Source organism: Clinocottus analis, unplaced genomic scaffold (genome assembly GCF_023055335.1).
Source record: "Clinocottus analis isolate CAN_PGR_092001 unplaced genomic scaffold, fCliAna1.0.p SCAF_20, whole genome shotgun sequence".
Classification (NCBI taxonomy): domain Eukaryota; kingdom Metazoa; phylum Chordata; class Actinopteri; order Perciformes; family Cottidae; genus Clinocottus; species Clinocottus analis.
The window spans coordinates 12,745,927-12,759,576 of record NW_027175932.1 but is presented as its reverse complement, the minus strand read 5'-3'; the positions used below and the strand labels follow the sequence as shown (position 1 = coordinate 12,759,576).

Here is a 13,650-nt window from a genome sequence, read left to right as displayed (position 1 = left end):
GTTATTCTTGGCTTTAAAGCCAGTGTGAGCAAAGCACAGGTGTTAATTTTGACATCAGCCCACTGCCTTTGGACAGGAGTGTTATCCAAGTGCACATAGGCTCATGGGGACAACCACCACAGACTTGCTTAGAAGAAGATGGACAGTTGGGAAAAAATGAGACACACAATGTATAAAGACCTAAAAATAAGTGTTGAATCGAGAAAGAAATACAAATGATATTAAATAAAGTTAGAGTGAGGCAGAGCTTTTTGTGGACATCTGGCTGTTTTTCAGGTGTAATAATTGGGGGATACCATGCTGACTGGTTCACATTGTCACCATTGTTAATCTCCTCAATTGTCGTAAAGGCCCTTTGTGGCTTGGGGACCCCTGATAGTAGTGATCGACAGGAAAGTAATGATGTTGTTGTTCGCAGCTTCGCTGCACAAACATCACTGACCTGTCGCTTCAAAGCACTCCGGCCTACTTCCTGTTCCACAATGAGGAGGATGAGTGCCTTTGCAGCCAGCTATCTCCTCAGAGGATGCTCACAGCTGCCTCGTCCCGTGAGGGGGAAGGAGGATGAGTTTGTGTTTGTGTTTGTGTTGAGTTTCAGCCGCACCCTCTGCCATTGTGGTGCGAAACCTTGGCAGCCTCCGCTTCAACCTTTTTTTTGTGTCATAAATACTTCAGGAAACAGTCTTCCAGCTGCCTCCCGGCCAGCTGAGCCCCTTTAAGCTCCCCGAAACTAGATATTGTTCTGCTGCCGACGGGTCATAACAGAATCTGATAAACAAAATCTTTCATTGTGAAGAATCTAATCTTGGCACTGCAGTGTTGGCATACTGAATGCTGGGCAGATTAAAACATTGCCCTTGTGTGCTAAGCTCACTTGAACTGCAGCTTTTCAACCTCTTCAACCTCTCTGACCCCATGAGCTGCTAATCAGTAACCATTTAGAAGATAAACAGGGTCCTTTTTAACAAGAGGCTTTGCTTGAATTCTTGATTGAATAAAAAAGTGACATTAACTTCTCAAAGTTTGTAGTTTAATTAATATCCACTGGTGCATGAATTATAATTCCCTGTGGCACAAACCTTTAAAAGTATGTTCAATTATTGAACATGACTCCCATGACAGTATACCAGAGAGATATGTACTGTACACACTTTGTACTTCATAGAAGTTGACAATTGGGAGAACAAAGGTTGTGGAAAACAAAAGGTCTGCTGGAGGTGTGTACACGGCTTCTATTTTGTTATCTTTGTCAACAAACATGCTTTCTTTGAAGCTGAAGGAAATACTGGATTTGCACATTTGGACAAATCTCTCTGCAATTGCAACTGTAATGCCTTGTTACCAAGGAGTGAGTGTTTTGAAAATAATGTGAGTTTATGATGTGTATATGGACTGAATTACTGTGTATAAAAGACAGTGAAACACATCAGTGTGGCAAATTAAAAAAAGCCCTCTTTCATGAGCAACACCCATGTGCTCATCTAGCTCTAACAACTTTTAAACACAACTGCCACCTAGTGATGAAAAAAACACCCAGATGATGTTCTGACACATCACAGCAGAACGACCACAAGTCTAAATACTCATACAATCAATGTTAACACGTCCACTTTATTAAAAAGGGGATTCAAATTCAAATGTTCAAGCCACCAGCAGAATTAGCCATTTTATTACATTCATACACTTAGGACAAACCATTTTAAGTGAAATCGTACACTTCTGAATCAGCTCATTTATTGTTTTTGTGATTGCAACTAATTACCTAAAAATTAATTTATTTTTGATGTCTCTTACTGAGAAACTGTTGTTTGAGGCGAGCTCTCGGCAATGAGCGATGAAGCATTATCTTTTATTAAAGTCAAGATAGCGTCTACATTGTCCTCTGTGGAGTGTCGGGGGAAATCAGTTGTCCATTTAACAGAAAGTTGATGCAGACAGTGAGCACAAGGTTATGCACTAGTTATGATGAGCACGTGCATAAATAATAATGGATCCGAGGCACAGTTTTAAAATCCTAGATGTCTGTATTCATGCCATTTATTGTCCTTATATAAGAATGTTCCTATGTGTTGTCCCTAAACAGACCAATACATGCATTTTCCATCTTTAAAAATATGACAATTTTACAGTGAATGTGATTAACTTTAGAACAAAGACAGAAGCCAAAGGATCCCACTGAGTGACTGGCATGCATTGGATTGGTCATATTACAGTTTAAATGTATATTGTACATTATTATTGGTAAATGTGCTCATGTCAAATCATTGTTGTCTGTTTAGCTGCTTTAATGCAGATGAATTATTGATCATTCTGTAACTTTTATAAAGAGGCGTTTTGCTCTTAACACTGCTGGTGAGCATTGGGGCTTAAGTCTATTGCATATTGTCTGCGTTTTGTATTTATTTTTGAGTTTGTGTATTTTCATAAAGGCATTATGAATTAATTTAGGTTATAACGGATTTTGTTTGTGGCATTTGTGCATTGGTTAATTGTCCCTAAAAGTAAACATTAAATAGATTCAATTGACCAATATGTTTTTTCCTTTATTTCATTTATCAATATTTCGGCAAATTTTTTTTTTTAAAGTGTCGTAAATGACATCACCAAGCGTACTGTACTGCTGTATTAGGATCACCAACCACCACCCACTGTTCGCTCTCCTCCTCTCCCGGCATGCATCTTGCTCCAACTGTGACTGTATCCAGTTTAAAAAATAAAAAAAAAACACATCTCAACTGATCCCTCCAAGTACAATGTGTTCCTGCAGCGGCGAGGTGGACCCGTCCCAACTCAGGACGTGTCGCCTGGACGGACACAAGATGGAGCCACTTCCCACCAAATGACTCGACTTCACGGAGTCGCCGGCCTCGGGCGTGCGGGAGGAGGCCGCAGGGGGAGCGGGGAGAGGTGTAAGGACGTTACACGCACTTAGCGTCCCACTGGGATCTTTTTGTCCGGGTGCTCGGAGGCAGCTTGGGCTTACTGGCCCCATTTGCGCCATATGCCACGAGGGGCCTGGCTGTCACATCAGATGAGGACGTGCACGTGATGGCATAACTGACCGTGCAGCTTTCAAGTGCACACTCACAGGCACTGTGCACAACATTCATCACTTCTTTTATTTTAAAGCAGTTTCACTGGGAAGTGGTGTGAAGCAGCTTTTTGTGTGTGCATGTTTTAAGCATCCACATTTCTGATTAATGTGTACCTTGTTATGGCATTAGTTGGAAATACAGTTGTATGACATTCATATTAATGTAGCATATGATCTTTGAACTGATACTTTATAGTACATAATGATTATATGCTGGAATCAATGAATACACCTGTTCATTCACGACTATTGATTTCAAGGCCTTCAGTGAAACAGTTTGATCATTTCCACATGAAAGGTCAGGTTGCATTCATCAAACACTTCAGGTCTCACGTGGTTATTGTATTGATAACATTGCCATGTTTTAGACCCACAATAATTGTGCCTTATACAGCATGTGTAGTATCCCTGTGTGTGAGGCAAAGGTTTTTTTTGTTGTATGCTGACAACGTCATCCCATTATATATATTGCATTCAGTCCAACCTCTAAAATATGACCAACAGGTTTCAATTTACAAGATGAAATTAAATGTCATGTCGTGTTAGGTAATACGGGGTCCAACGGGCAAATAACGCAAGACAATAGAGATGTAAACACAAAAAAAGTATCACTGCAGATGTTTCATTGCATTGAAATAATTTAATAATCCCAAACTGCACCTTATGGCCGCTATAGGAAGTGCCGTTATGCATGAGGTAGGCCATTTTCTAGCAAAGCATTCACAATGTGACCAGTGTTTCCCATTGTTTCTTTAACTATTACTGTATTCTGGTCAGACAGCAATCCAGCTGAAGTCCTACTTATAATCATTTAGTGTACCGGTGTTACAGAGAATGTGCTCGCGGGCGAGAAGGGCAAATAATAAACTGGGATTAGGTGAATAAACAGAAACGATGCATGTCTCTGTTCGTCAATATTAATACATGTGAAACTAAACGGTGAAGTACTCCGGTCCACAAATAACAGAGACGCCTCACCCACTGCATCGTTACACACCACAACACGAGTTACACCGGGAGAAGTAGCGGACACTCACAATGCGGACGGCTTAATACTATGTTTTACGACCCGGCAAGAAGTCGCATCATTACCGAACATCTTAATCGCGGATTGTTTAAAAGCTGGAATGATAGCTGGAAGTCACGTTTCGCACACACGGTGGCTAGCCCTCCCCGTTAGCGAACTAGCTACAACACCCGCGTGCATTGAACGTGCTTTAAAAGCAACCTGACGTTACATTATTATGACATGTAGTATCTTGTGGTGTTGGTGCTCCATCTGGTCAACCTAAACGATGACAACCACAACACCATGTTTACTCTGGGAGTTACTGTGATCTGCAGGCATCCGGAGGTAACCTACTTAGCATTATTAGCCGTGTTAATAAGGGACTGGGTTCATGCTAATGTCAGGCGGACAGCTAGCGCCGGGGAAAAGGGACTCAGTCGACAGAGCGCCATTAATACCGTCCAGTAACGACACTAAACAGAAGACACACGCCGTTGGTTAGCGTGGTGTGCTCGTGGATAAAAGCAAGCTGCTCACAACAGGTTCGTGGTCATTTTGGAAAGTTAGCTTACGTTTGCTAAGCTAACACGCTAGCGCACGAGCGTCTCGTTAGCCCGTAATTCGGGCTGACGGTTGGTGGAGTCCAAATGGGCGCGTGGTGAACTCGGATGTGCCGCAGTTTGTTTGCAACAACCACAACAAAAAGCAGCAGTAATTATAAAAAACCACACGCCAGGACACGCACTTTTCCGCTGTCTAGTGTCAATTCCTCAAAATGGGGTCTGCTAACGTACGTCTCCGCCATTTTGTGACAGGTTTTTCATTGAGCAAAGGGGTACGTGTAATGGTTGAATGTAACCCCATCAAGAAGATATCCGCTTGGCAGTTACAGGAAGAAGGGATCAGGAGTAATTTTCAACCACCCCGCGAGATAAAAGTCGTTTTGAGGCGGTCAGCAAGGGATAGGGGGCTGCTTACCGCAGCGTTAAGGTTTACAGCGAGACATGGCTCCACGAAAAAAAAATAAAAACACCAAACACATTAGTGGACATATGTAAACGGAAAATATATTTTAGTTTTTACAGTTAACAACTATAAATAGATGCGTTGACACATAGTGAGCACAACATGTAGTGTATGTATATATTTGGAAATGACATCATATGGAGCTGGTTTATCGACAAAATTGTCTCAAACAAGATTGCAACACAAGTATTACTTTACGTGGAAACATCACAAATCATGGTCAAAAGGCAATGCTGGTCATTCATTCAATTGCTGTCACGTTCAATTAAGAGTTCAAAACACAGTTACACGGAACCACTGTTCACTATGCCACGATACAGAGATAACTGCGCTAAATACATATTTTGGGAGACAGTATGACCGTCATAATGCACAATGCAAAAAAAAAAAATTCCCCCGAAAATAAAAATGCATGAAGTGAAAAACTAGCATTTAGATTCAAAAGAAAACGCACACATGTAGACAATCATTACTCATGATCATAGAAGTACTTTGCAGCCCCTATCCCCTAAATTAAGGATTTATTTATTTTTGAAAGTAACATATTTGTCCTGAGCATACCTTATTTTGTTGTAGAATAGTGTATTGCACATAAATCAAATAAAATGTCAATAGACTATACTACAGTATTGTTTTGCTGTATATGTATGCATTACCTATTGGAAATACAAGATCGCCATTTAATTAATAGGCTATTTGTGCGGTCGATGCCACTTATTATAAGGCTTTAAGTCAGCCTAGAAAATAAGTATTTTACAGATAAATAAATAAATAAAGTAGGGTTGCCCTCTATTACACGCCTGGTTGGGATAACAAGGGAGCTATGTTAATTAGTGTTATCCCCTCCCCCCACGGGACATTTCCGAGTACCTCCTGACCCGTTTTCCAAACAGAGAAAAGAGTTGTCAGACGGTCCCTAAAAAAGAAAACAGTCTCTATTGTTCAGGCGCCCGCTCTGCTCTGGATCGTGCAGTGCCGCCTCTGGCCGTAGAGGGCGCTGCACGCATGAGTCCGGGCTCCTCGGCCTTCACATCTTTTTGTCTGAGAACTGCATCCCTCTGCCGCTCTACAGTGTGCGATAGCCTCGGAGCTGCGTCCGCAACACACTGTCAAACCACTCCAAACGAATACAACCGCGACCAAAAGCATTAATTCTCCACATTCTGGCATGGCGTTTCCAGTCTACCGGTGAATCGGTCGTATTTCTGACTGTTCGTCGGAACTTAGTCCGGGGTTGATCGGGCTTGCTTTCTGTGTGCATCAGTCTTTATTAGCGAGCTGCCGCTCTTCTTGCTATCAGCTATTTCTTTAACTTTTTAAACACTCAGCTTCGCGAATGACTGAGCGCCGGCGGAGTATGGGATCCTTGGTGTCTTAAGAAGCGTCTGAAGTGGGGTTCAACCGTTTTTGCATGCAAAAACAATGGCAAATTCGACGGGGAAAAATCTACTAGATCAGCGAAGGAAAGGACAGGCTTTCCTGGACGAGCTGCGGCAATTTCACCAAAGCAGAGGGTGAGATTGGGGCGTCTTTATTACCAACAAATGCAACTTTAAATCTTCATTGCATTCGGCCGAGAGTTAGCCGAAACTGTTATTTCAACATGTATGCATTTATTTCTTGTGTTTTCCCCGCAGATCGCCGTTCAGGAAGATTCCTATCGTGGGTGGGAAAGAGCTGGACCTGAATGCTCTCTATGTCAGAGTCGTCGCTTTAGGTGGATTTGCTAAGGTGAGTGGGAACTAAAAGTGGATTTCTCCACACTCCGCTGTCCGTGGACTCGTCGGTGGACGACTCCACAACTCGGTGCGGGAACCCCGGGACAAGTGTAACCCTCTTACACACACACACGGCAGTGGGTCGGCGTTGGCCTTGTGCTAGTTTGCCATGTATCTCTATGCAATGTGGTGGCTTGTGTTGTTGTGTGGTTTGAATCGAGAGTCCCAACCGCTCGGAGCCAGAGTGCAGTCGGAGCGACTCGAAATTAGCGGGCACGTTTAACATCGATTATCGGCACGGAGCCCGGCCCCGGGAAACACCGTCCGGGACTCGGCGCTTCGCCCGGGGTTTTCGCCGGCGGTTTCCACCCAGGGGGAAGCTTGATATCGCTTTCTCGCCATAGCCATCTTTCTTCGGCTTCATGGCTGAGCACAAAATGTAGGCCTCACAGGCCCGTGTAGTGAACACGGCAAACGGCGCCCGTAAAAACCGACTCCAGGCAGCAAACGGCTCGGCGCACGCCGAAGCGTTCACGTTGAGGCGGAGTCGGTCTGCCGGGGAGTCGAGCCTCGCTCGGTTTTACCGACAAAAAACGGAAAAGTCAAGTTAGCCTGTTAGCTACGATGCTAACTAGCCTCAACAGTAACGATACTATCCAAAAGGGAGTCAGTTGGACTTACTGGTGTGACAAATGTAAATATGTGCAGATTACGGCCATAGTAGCAGCGAATTAAACGGCATTATACAAAATGTGAGCCACTGCAGGATTATTTAAAAGTAACTCTTTATTTAAGGTATTTTCAGCAGTTGGAGGAAGTTATTGATTAATGATTGGCCTCATTGGGGGGGACCTGTAGCCGACCAGATGGTTGCAATGTAACCGCTCTTTTTGTGTGTGTTGTTGCTGCTGCAAGTGCTTGTTACAAACCTAACAGCCCCGTTTTCTCTCCTCCTTTTCCAGGTCTCTGACAAAAACCAATGGCTCGAGCTCGGGGACGAGTTCAACTGTCCGAGGAGTTGCTCCAACGCTGCATTTGCTTTAAAACAGTACTACCTTCGGTAAGTTGCGCGCCACGCAGCTCGCCTCCTCCCAGGTAGCATGTGGGGAAGTGTTTACAAACGCTGAGAAGCAGTCTGCAGCATCTGGAGCCTCCGCGCGCCCCTTCACAAGGAAGCTGCACGAGCGCGGTGTTATGACGTGGGCAATTAAAGCAGGCTCCATAATAGTGTGTATATTTGTTATGACATTGAGGATTACCTCTCTGGCCCTCTGCCACATGAGAAAAGTACACCGATCTATCTTTTATGAAACACAAGTGTAGGGCCAAATGTTTCTTCTGTTTCTGGAACATAGTTTTGAAAAACACCCTTAATTAATCCTGATGACCCAAAACCACATGCGAATTGCTGTAATTCCTTTCTGAAAAATCGCTGTGGCCCCTGGGTATGTTACAGCACTACGGATTGAGCATCTCTAGGCTCTTTAACTTGTGCAGGCTCCCTATGTCTCACACAGTCAGCTGCCGGTGATAGGAGTCGGGTAGACATGCAGCTCTCCTCAACAGCTGGCATTTGTGGGGTGTGTTGTTTTTTGGCGGTCGATGCTTTCGCCATACTCCCCTTTTTTTCCTTCCTTCTTTTCCCCTCTTCCTCATCCAACGATTGTTCCCATCACTAGCACCTTACACATTGCACCCTTGTGGCAGCCTCTCATGGATGTGTTGCGGGCAACTGCAGGGTGCTTGTTGATATACAACTATCTGCCAATAATGTGTGTTTTTTTTATTACTAAATTGTTGCAAGCTGTTGGGAGTGTAGTGGCTAGTTTGATTGCCAACAGTACGCCTCTGATGAGACTTGTTGCTCCTCAAACATTTGCAGATTAACATTGGCGTGGGCTGCAGGAGTCTGAGCAACTGGGGCACATGTGGGGCAGGTGGTGGTGCTGAAGTTGCTGGAGGTGTTTCTGCGTACCAAAATTGCCACACACCGCTAATTTACCTGCAACATATTTAGTGTAAATGACAGAGCACTTGACAAAGGGTTTTCTCTAAATAAGAGGATTATGTAATAGTCTGCTTCGATGTCCAGACAGCTGACTAGACGGTTGTTAAGGTTTGTTCTCTGAGTCTAAGCAGCTGTATCGCAAAGGTGTTGAGTTTCTGTGATCAGATTTAAATTTGTGAACTCTCCTTCAATGGCTCAGTAAACCACTAATATTCAGATATCTGTCTCTGTCTAGTAGGTGTCGTTCTGAGTATGTCACAAGTTGCAGAAAGTAAAATGCTGTGTTAAACCTCTCTAATACCTGAAAGCTGGACACAGTTTGGCCAAGTGTGTGTCTATTATCTAAAGTCAGGAAGTAGTTCATAAATGCCTTGATCTGCAGACGGGACAAGTAGGAGCAGAAAATAACACAAAGCTATCATCGTGGCTATTTTATTTGGAAAGACATTTTTCACGTGCGATACTCGTAACAGCGAAGCCACTTTACATATTACCGGCAACTATATTTTTTTGGGCGAGCAAAGGGAGGCCTGACCGCCGAGTCGACCGATCCGCTCAATATCGCCGTGCAACTGCCGGCGCTTCTCTGCTGTAGAGTTTATCTCGGGCGGTTCAGTGCGGTGGATGTCAGAGGCAGCAGGCGGCTAGACTGGTCTTGCCTCCACTAAAGCTGATAAATAGACTCTCCTCGCCTCCCCCATGCTGCTGTTTTGCTGACAGAGTAGAGAAAGTAGGTGTTTTTCTCTCTAGATTAATAATGTGATCACTGTGTGTTAGTGTGTTTGGTTCTTTTTGCCCTCATGCAGGGAGGTCAGAGGTGATTGAGTTCCAGGGTGAATATGCGCTCAGTGGACCTGGTTCAGATTCATTGTGTCGCTCAAGGACATTTTCAGATGGGTAGATGTTTGCTAACATCATGTGTTAATCTTGATTAGCCCGTTGAATGACCATCTGGAATGGGGCCTCTTTCTATTTTTTTTTTTGCCGTGTGTGCACATTTTGAAGACTTTGTACTGCCAAGTGAAATAATTATAGATGCGTGTCTTTCTAGGTCATGATTGGATATCTTGAAAGCATCCCCGCGTAACATTTAATGAGATCGTAGTTTGGCTCAGTTTTTGGAATCTGGAATTTCAACTTCAAGTTGCAGCTTTAGTGCCAATTCCCGTTGTTTTGTTTGTTTTACCCGAGGGATGAAAATGAGTTTGCAGGAAGGACTAGAGGATACTCCCTTGCTGCAGGGATGACCTTTTCTGATACAGGACAGAATGAATCGGACGATCGCCGTGTGGCTCCCTCTGGTCGGCACTTCCTACTCGGTGCAGAGTAATAAGCAGCGCCCGGAGGTCCGTGCCAGCTCCCGCTGCCTTCTACTTGATATCTGAATGTCACCCGGTAATAAGTGAGCGGTTCTTGCCAGAAAATATTATTTCCGGCTCGTTTTCCGCTTGTTGAAGCGCCGCATGGACACCAAACCCACCGACGGAGCCGGTTTCACTTCCAGCTTCGGGGAGGAAGAGTTCACACTCTGAATCGAGAGTGTTGGCAGCAAATCACGCTGACACTCGAGAGAGCATGGTTTGAGGGCATGTTTATTTTGGCTTCATTAGCACGATTGAAGCAAAAATATATACATTGAAATGAAAGGTGTTCAGATGCAAGAGAGTGGGAAAATTGCTGATATAAAGCGGCAAGTGTTAAATACATAAATGAGCATGGCAAAAGGGCCTTGACTGGATCTTCCACTGGCTATGAACAAGCTTTAGAGGTGGAAGAATATGGCAATATAGAGCCCTCACTATCTTTAATAGTCTGTGTAATGTTCAGGGGGGCTGAACTGTGTTCCCAGATCTAGTCCTGTTATTCCAGAGAACTTTTTACATTTCCATAATTTGACATTCGTTTATGTTGTACGTCTGCACTCCATCTCAGTGGGTAGGGTTCGAGTTACCGGCACCGGCAGCTGCTTCCAGTTTTCCGGTGGCTACACTAATTTGGATGATTCTCAGTCAATACTATTTCACATCTCCACGCTTTTTCCCTCTTCTATTAGTCCTTTCATATGATTTGGGGCACTGAGCGCTCAACCCACGTGGAGTGGCTCGAGCCCTGATTGTTTTTTTTCTCCTTCTCTCTCTCTCCACTAAAACGCCGCCCGGCTCAGGTCGAGCGTCTGAGCAGTGAATGAAAGTTGTACGAGAGAGAATGAGGCCTCTGGTGCTGCTACAGTCTTTGACTTTTTTCTTCTTTCACAAGCGGCAGCACGCTGAACACAGAAGCCAAGTCAGCTGACGGACACCCGGCTCAACCTTTGTTTGCCCTCTCCGCAGCATCCCCATCGGGAGGAAATCAGGCAGACATCTAGAAAGCCCGCCTACTTTATTCTGGTTGCTCAAATTGTCTTGACGAGATTTGTACACAAGGCTGGAAGAGTGTAGGAGGTGAAACTGGTTCAACTGGGCTTGTTTAGCAGTACTAACTGGGGGATTGTTGCCCTTTGATCTCACATCATATGGCGTCTATTCTGAGGAATAACATTGGCCTTCAAATAAAACAAAACTTTGATTTGATGCGTGCATGTAGCAGTGATCTTTGGACGGTGTTTTGATTAATCCGTGTTGGAGCGCAGTCGTGCAGGACAGATCCGGTTGCACCGTTTGATCCCCACGCTGTAATGCGAGCATGCGGGGCTTCTAGCTCTGCAGCCCAGGACGGTTTCACTGGTCCACTGCGATCGCAGTAAAACAAACCACCTTTTTTAACTCCTCGTTCTGCTGAACCCTACGACACCAAACATGCTGCTTCCTTTACAGCAAAATAATCCCACCACACTGTAGCCTGCCGCACAAACTTTTAGTGAAGCAGATGCAGTCTGATTTACGGGATTACTTATTTCAGCCGGTATTTGAGCTTTTTTAACGCCAGACTAGAGGCCCGAGTGTTTCTCCTCTGCTGCTTCCCGTATGCGACCCCACTTTTTAGGTCCCCAAATTCTCACGACCCCGGCAATTAGAGTTTCAGTTGCCACGTGATTTTGAGCATGATGTGCTTTTCCCTTTTTATTTTCCAGCCAGCTGGCAAGTGGATTATAGTTAATAGTATTTCAAACTTCTTGTGAAAAGCAAAATAAGTATAATTGTAACCATCTTAAAGCTCTCCTGTGACCCTAATCCTCATAACACAATCGGACGTCATAACTGCAGAGAAACAGAAGTTAAAATGCAGACTCTTTCTTTTAGTTTAGAGTTTGAGACACAAAGCTTGGATTGGGCGATCACTGAAGAGATATCGCAGGTGTTGGAAATCATTTGGAGGCCGCTGTGTCTATTAATGTGTCCACTCTTCTATTTATGTGCAAAAGTGGCTCCTGAAGTCAGTTGTGCAAAACTCCGGCGGTGCAGGTGCGATGTCAAAAGTCTTGCTTTTCGGATGACATATTTTCACACCTGATTTGGTCGAAGACATCAGGTTACCTCGCTGTTTCCACCAGGAAGAACACAAAACATTGACCGATGGCCCAGCCTGGCGCAACAGACGCTTCACTACCCTTTTCTGCTCGGCCGGTGTCAATTCTCGCGACTGATTCTGAGATTATTTCGGGGTCCCATCGTTCCTGCCGGTCACTCTCTGCTTCCTGTGTGCGCCGGTGGACTCCCTCTCCCGCTGAAACATCTGGATAACGTGGCCTTTGATCTCGCTTGCATTAGCTGTGTCTGTATTCCTCCCCGCCTCGTTCGTCCGAGCTGCTGCTCGGACTTCAGAGATGCTCCGGTGAGGGATACTTATGGATAAAGACGGGGTTGTGTGGACCAGCGTGTGTCTGAATCTGCTTCTTCTTGTCCAGTAATGCAGCATAATAAGAGCGCAAGAGCAAACTTTCTATCAAAGACAACATCTGAAGGCTCTTTGAGACTTTGTGTTTTTGGTCCCGTCTGTAATCCGACCTGCCCGACAGCAGCGTGGGCCTCCACTGATAGTCTAATCTTCTTCTCTCAGTTTCCTTGTTAACCAGCAGATTGCTACCTCTGCCTTGTACATGACGGTGGGCCTAGAATCTGGCTTTGCCGTTTCATTAGATGGACGATCTGGTTAAAATGTTTGCTGTGGGTGTAATGCAGCCTACAGCTCTTGAGCAGAAGTAGAGTCTCTTCATTTTTTAAGTGCATTTCACACATAACTGGAGTTTGTTCTGTGTTTAGTCCATGCCAAGGATTAAGAAACTGAATCTGACAATCGGGGGATTGGACAAATATAGCAGAGGGGTGACTTTTTTTGTTGCGTTGATTTTAGTGATGGTGACTACGGTAGTTGCGTCGCTTCGTCGTGCACCTCCATGTTGTTTTTTTGTTGTGACTATGCATTCGTAATCAGAGCTTATCCCAAATATTCACTGATCAAAGCACTCTGTGTCACAAAGAAGGCCGATCTGATGTTAAATGCTTTAGAAACCTTGGGTTTGAAAAATATATAATCTATACGTGTAAATATTTTGCAGCCCTAACAAATTGTTTACAGGATATTACACCTTTTAATTCCTTATGATACATGTAATACTTGCTTTCTTTAGGGCTTATATAAAGACAATAAAGACAATATTATGCTATTCCTCCTCAGCGTTGTGGAGGTTGGTTAATTGCCTTTTGTTAAGCTTTATGGCATACATTTAGTTGTCCGCCCTGTGGTGTTTCGTAGCATAATGCTACCGGCAAAGCGTTGGGCATAAATGTCTTTGTGCGTGCACTCCATCGGCACACGGCTCGCACTACGGTGCCACACACAATTATATGCAGCGCTT

General features: G+C 44.4%; 1 protein-coding gene across 3 annotated transcripts in view; it reads left to right on the top strand.

Annotated features, from left to right (window-relative positions):
* The first annotated feature begins 4,172 nt into the window (after positions 1 to 4,172).
* arid2 (AT-rich interactive domain 2) overlaps positions 4,173 to 13,650 on the top strand; it is a 33,850-nt gene continuing 24,372 nt past the window's right edge. The window contains exons 1-4 of one of the 3 annotated variants that reach the window (XM_068586381.1): positions 4,173 to 4,448; positions 6,458 to 6,643; positions 6,767 to 6,860; positions 7,810 to 7,907. In XM_068586381.1, coding sequence (XP_068442482.1) covers positions 6,552 to 6,643; positions 6,767 to 6,860; positions 7,810 to 7,907 — 284 coding nt within the window. In that variant the 5' untranslated portion in view covers positions 4,173 to 4,448; positions 6,458 to 6,551. Of the gene's footprint in view, positions 4,449 to 4,476; positions 4,646 to 6,457; positions 6,644 to 6,766; positions 6,861 to 7,809; positions 7,908 to 13,650 lie in introns of those variants that run through there. The other 2 variants (XM_068586379.1, XM_068586380.1) reach the window with 2 other exon arrangements.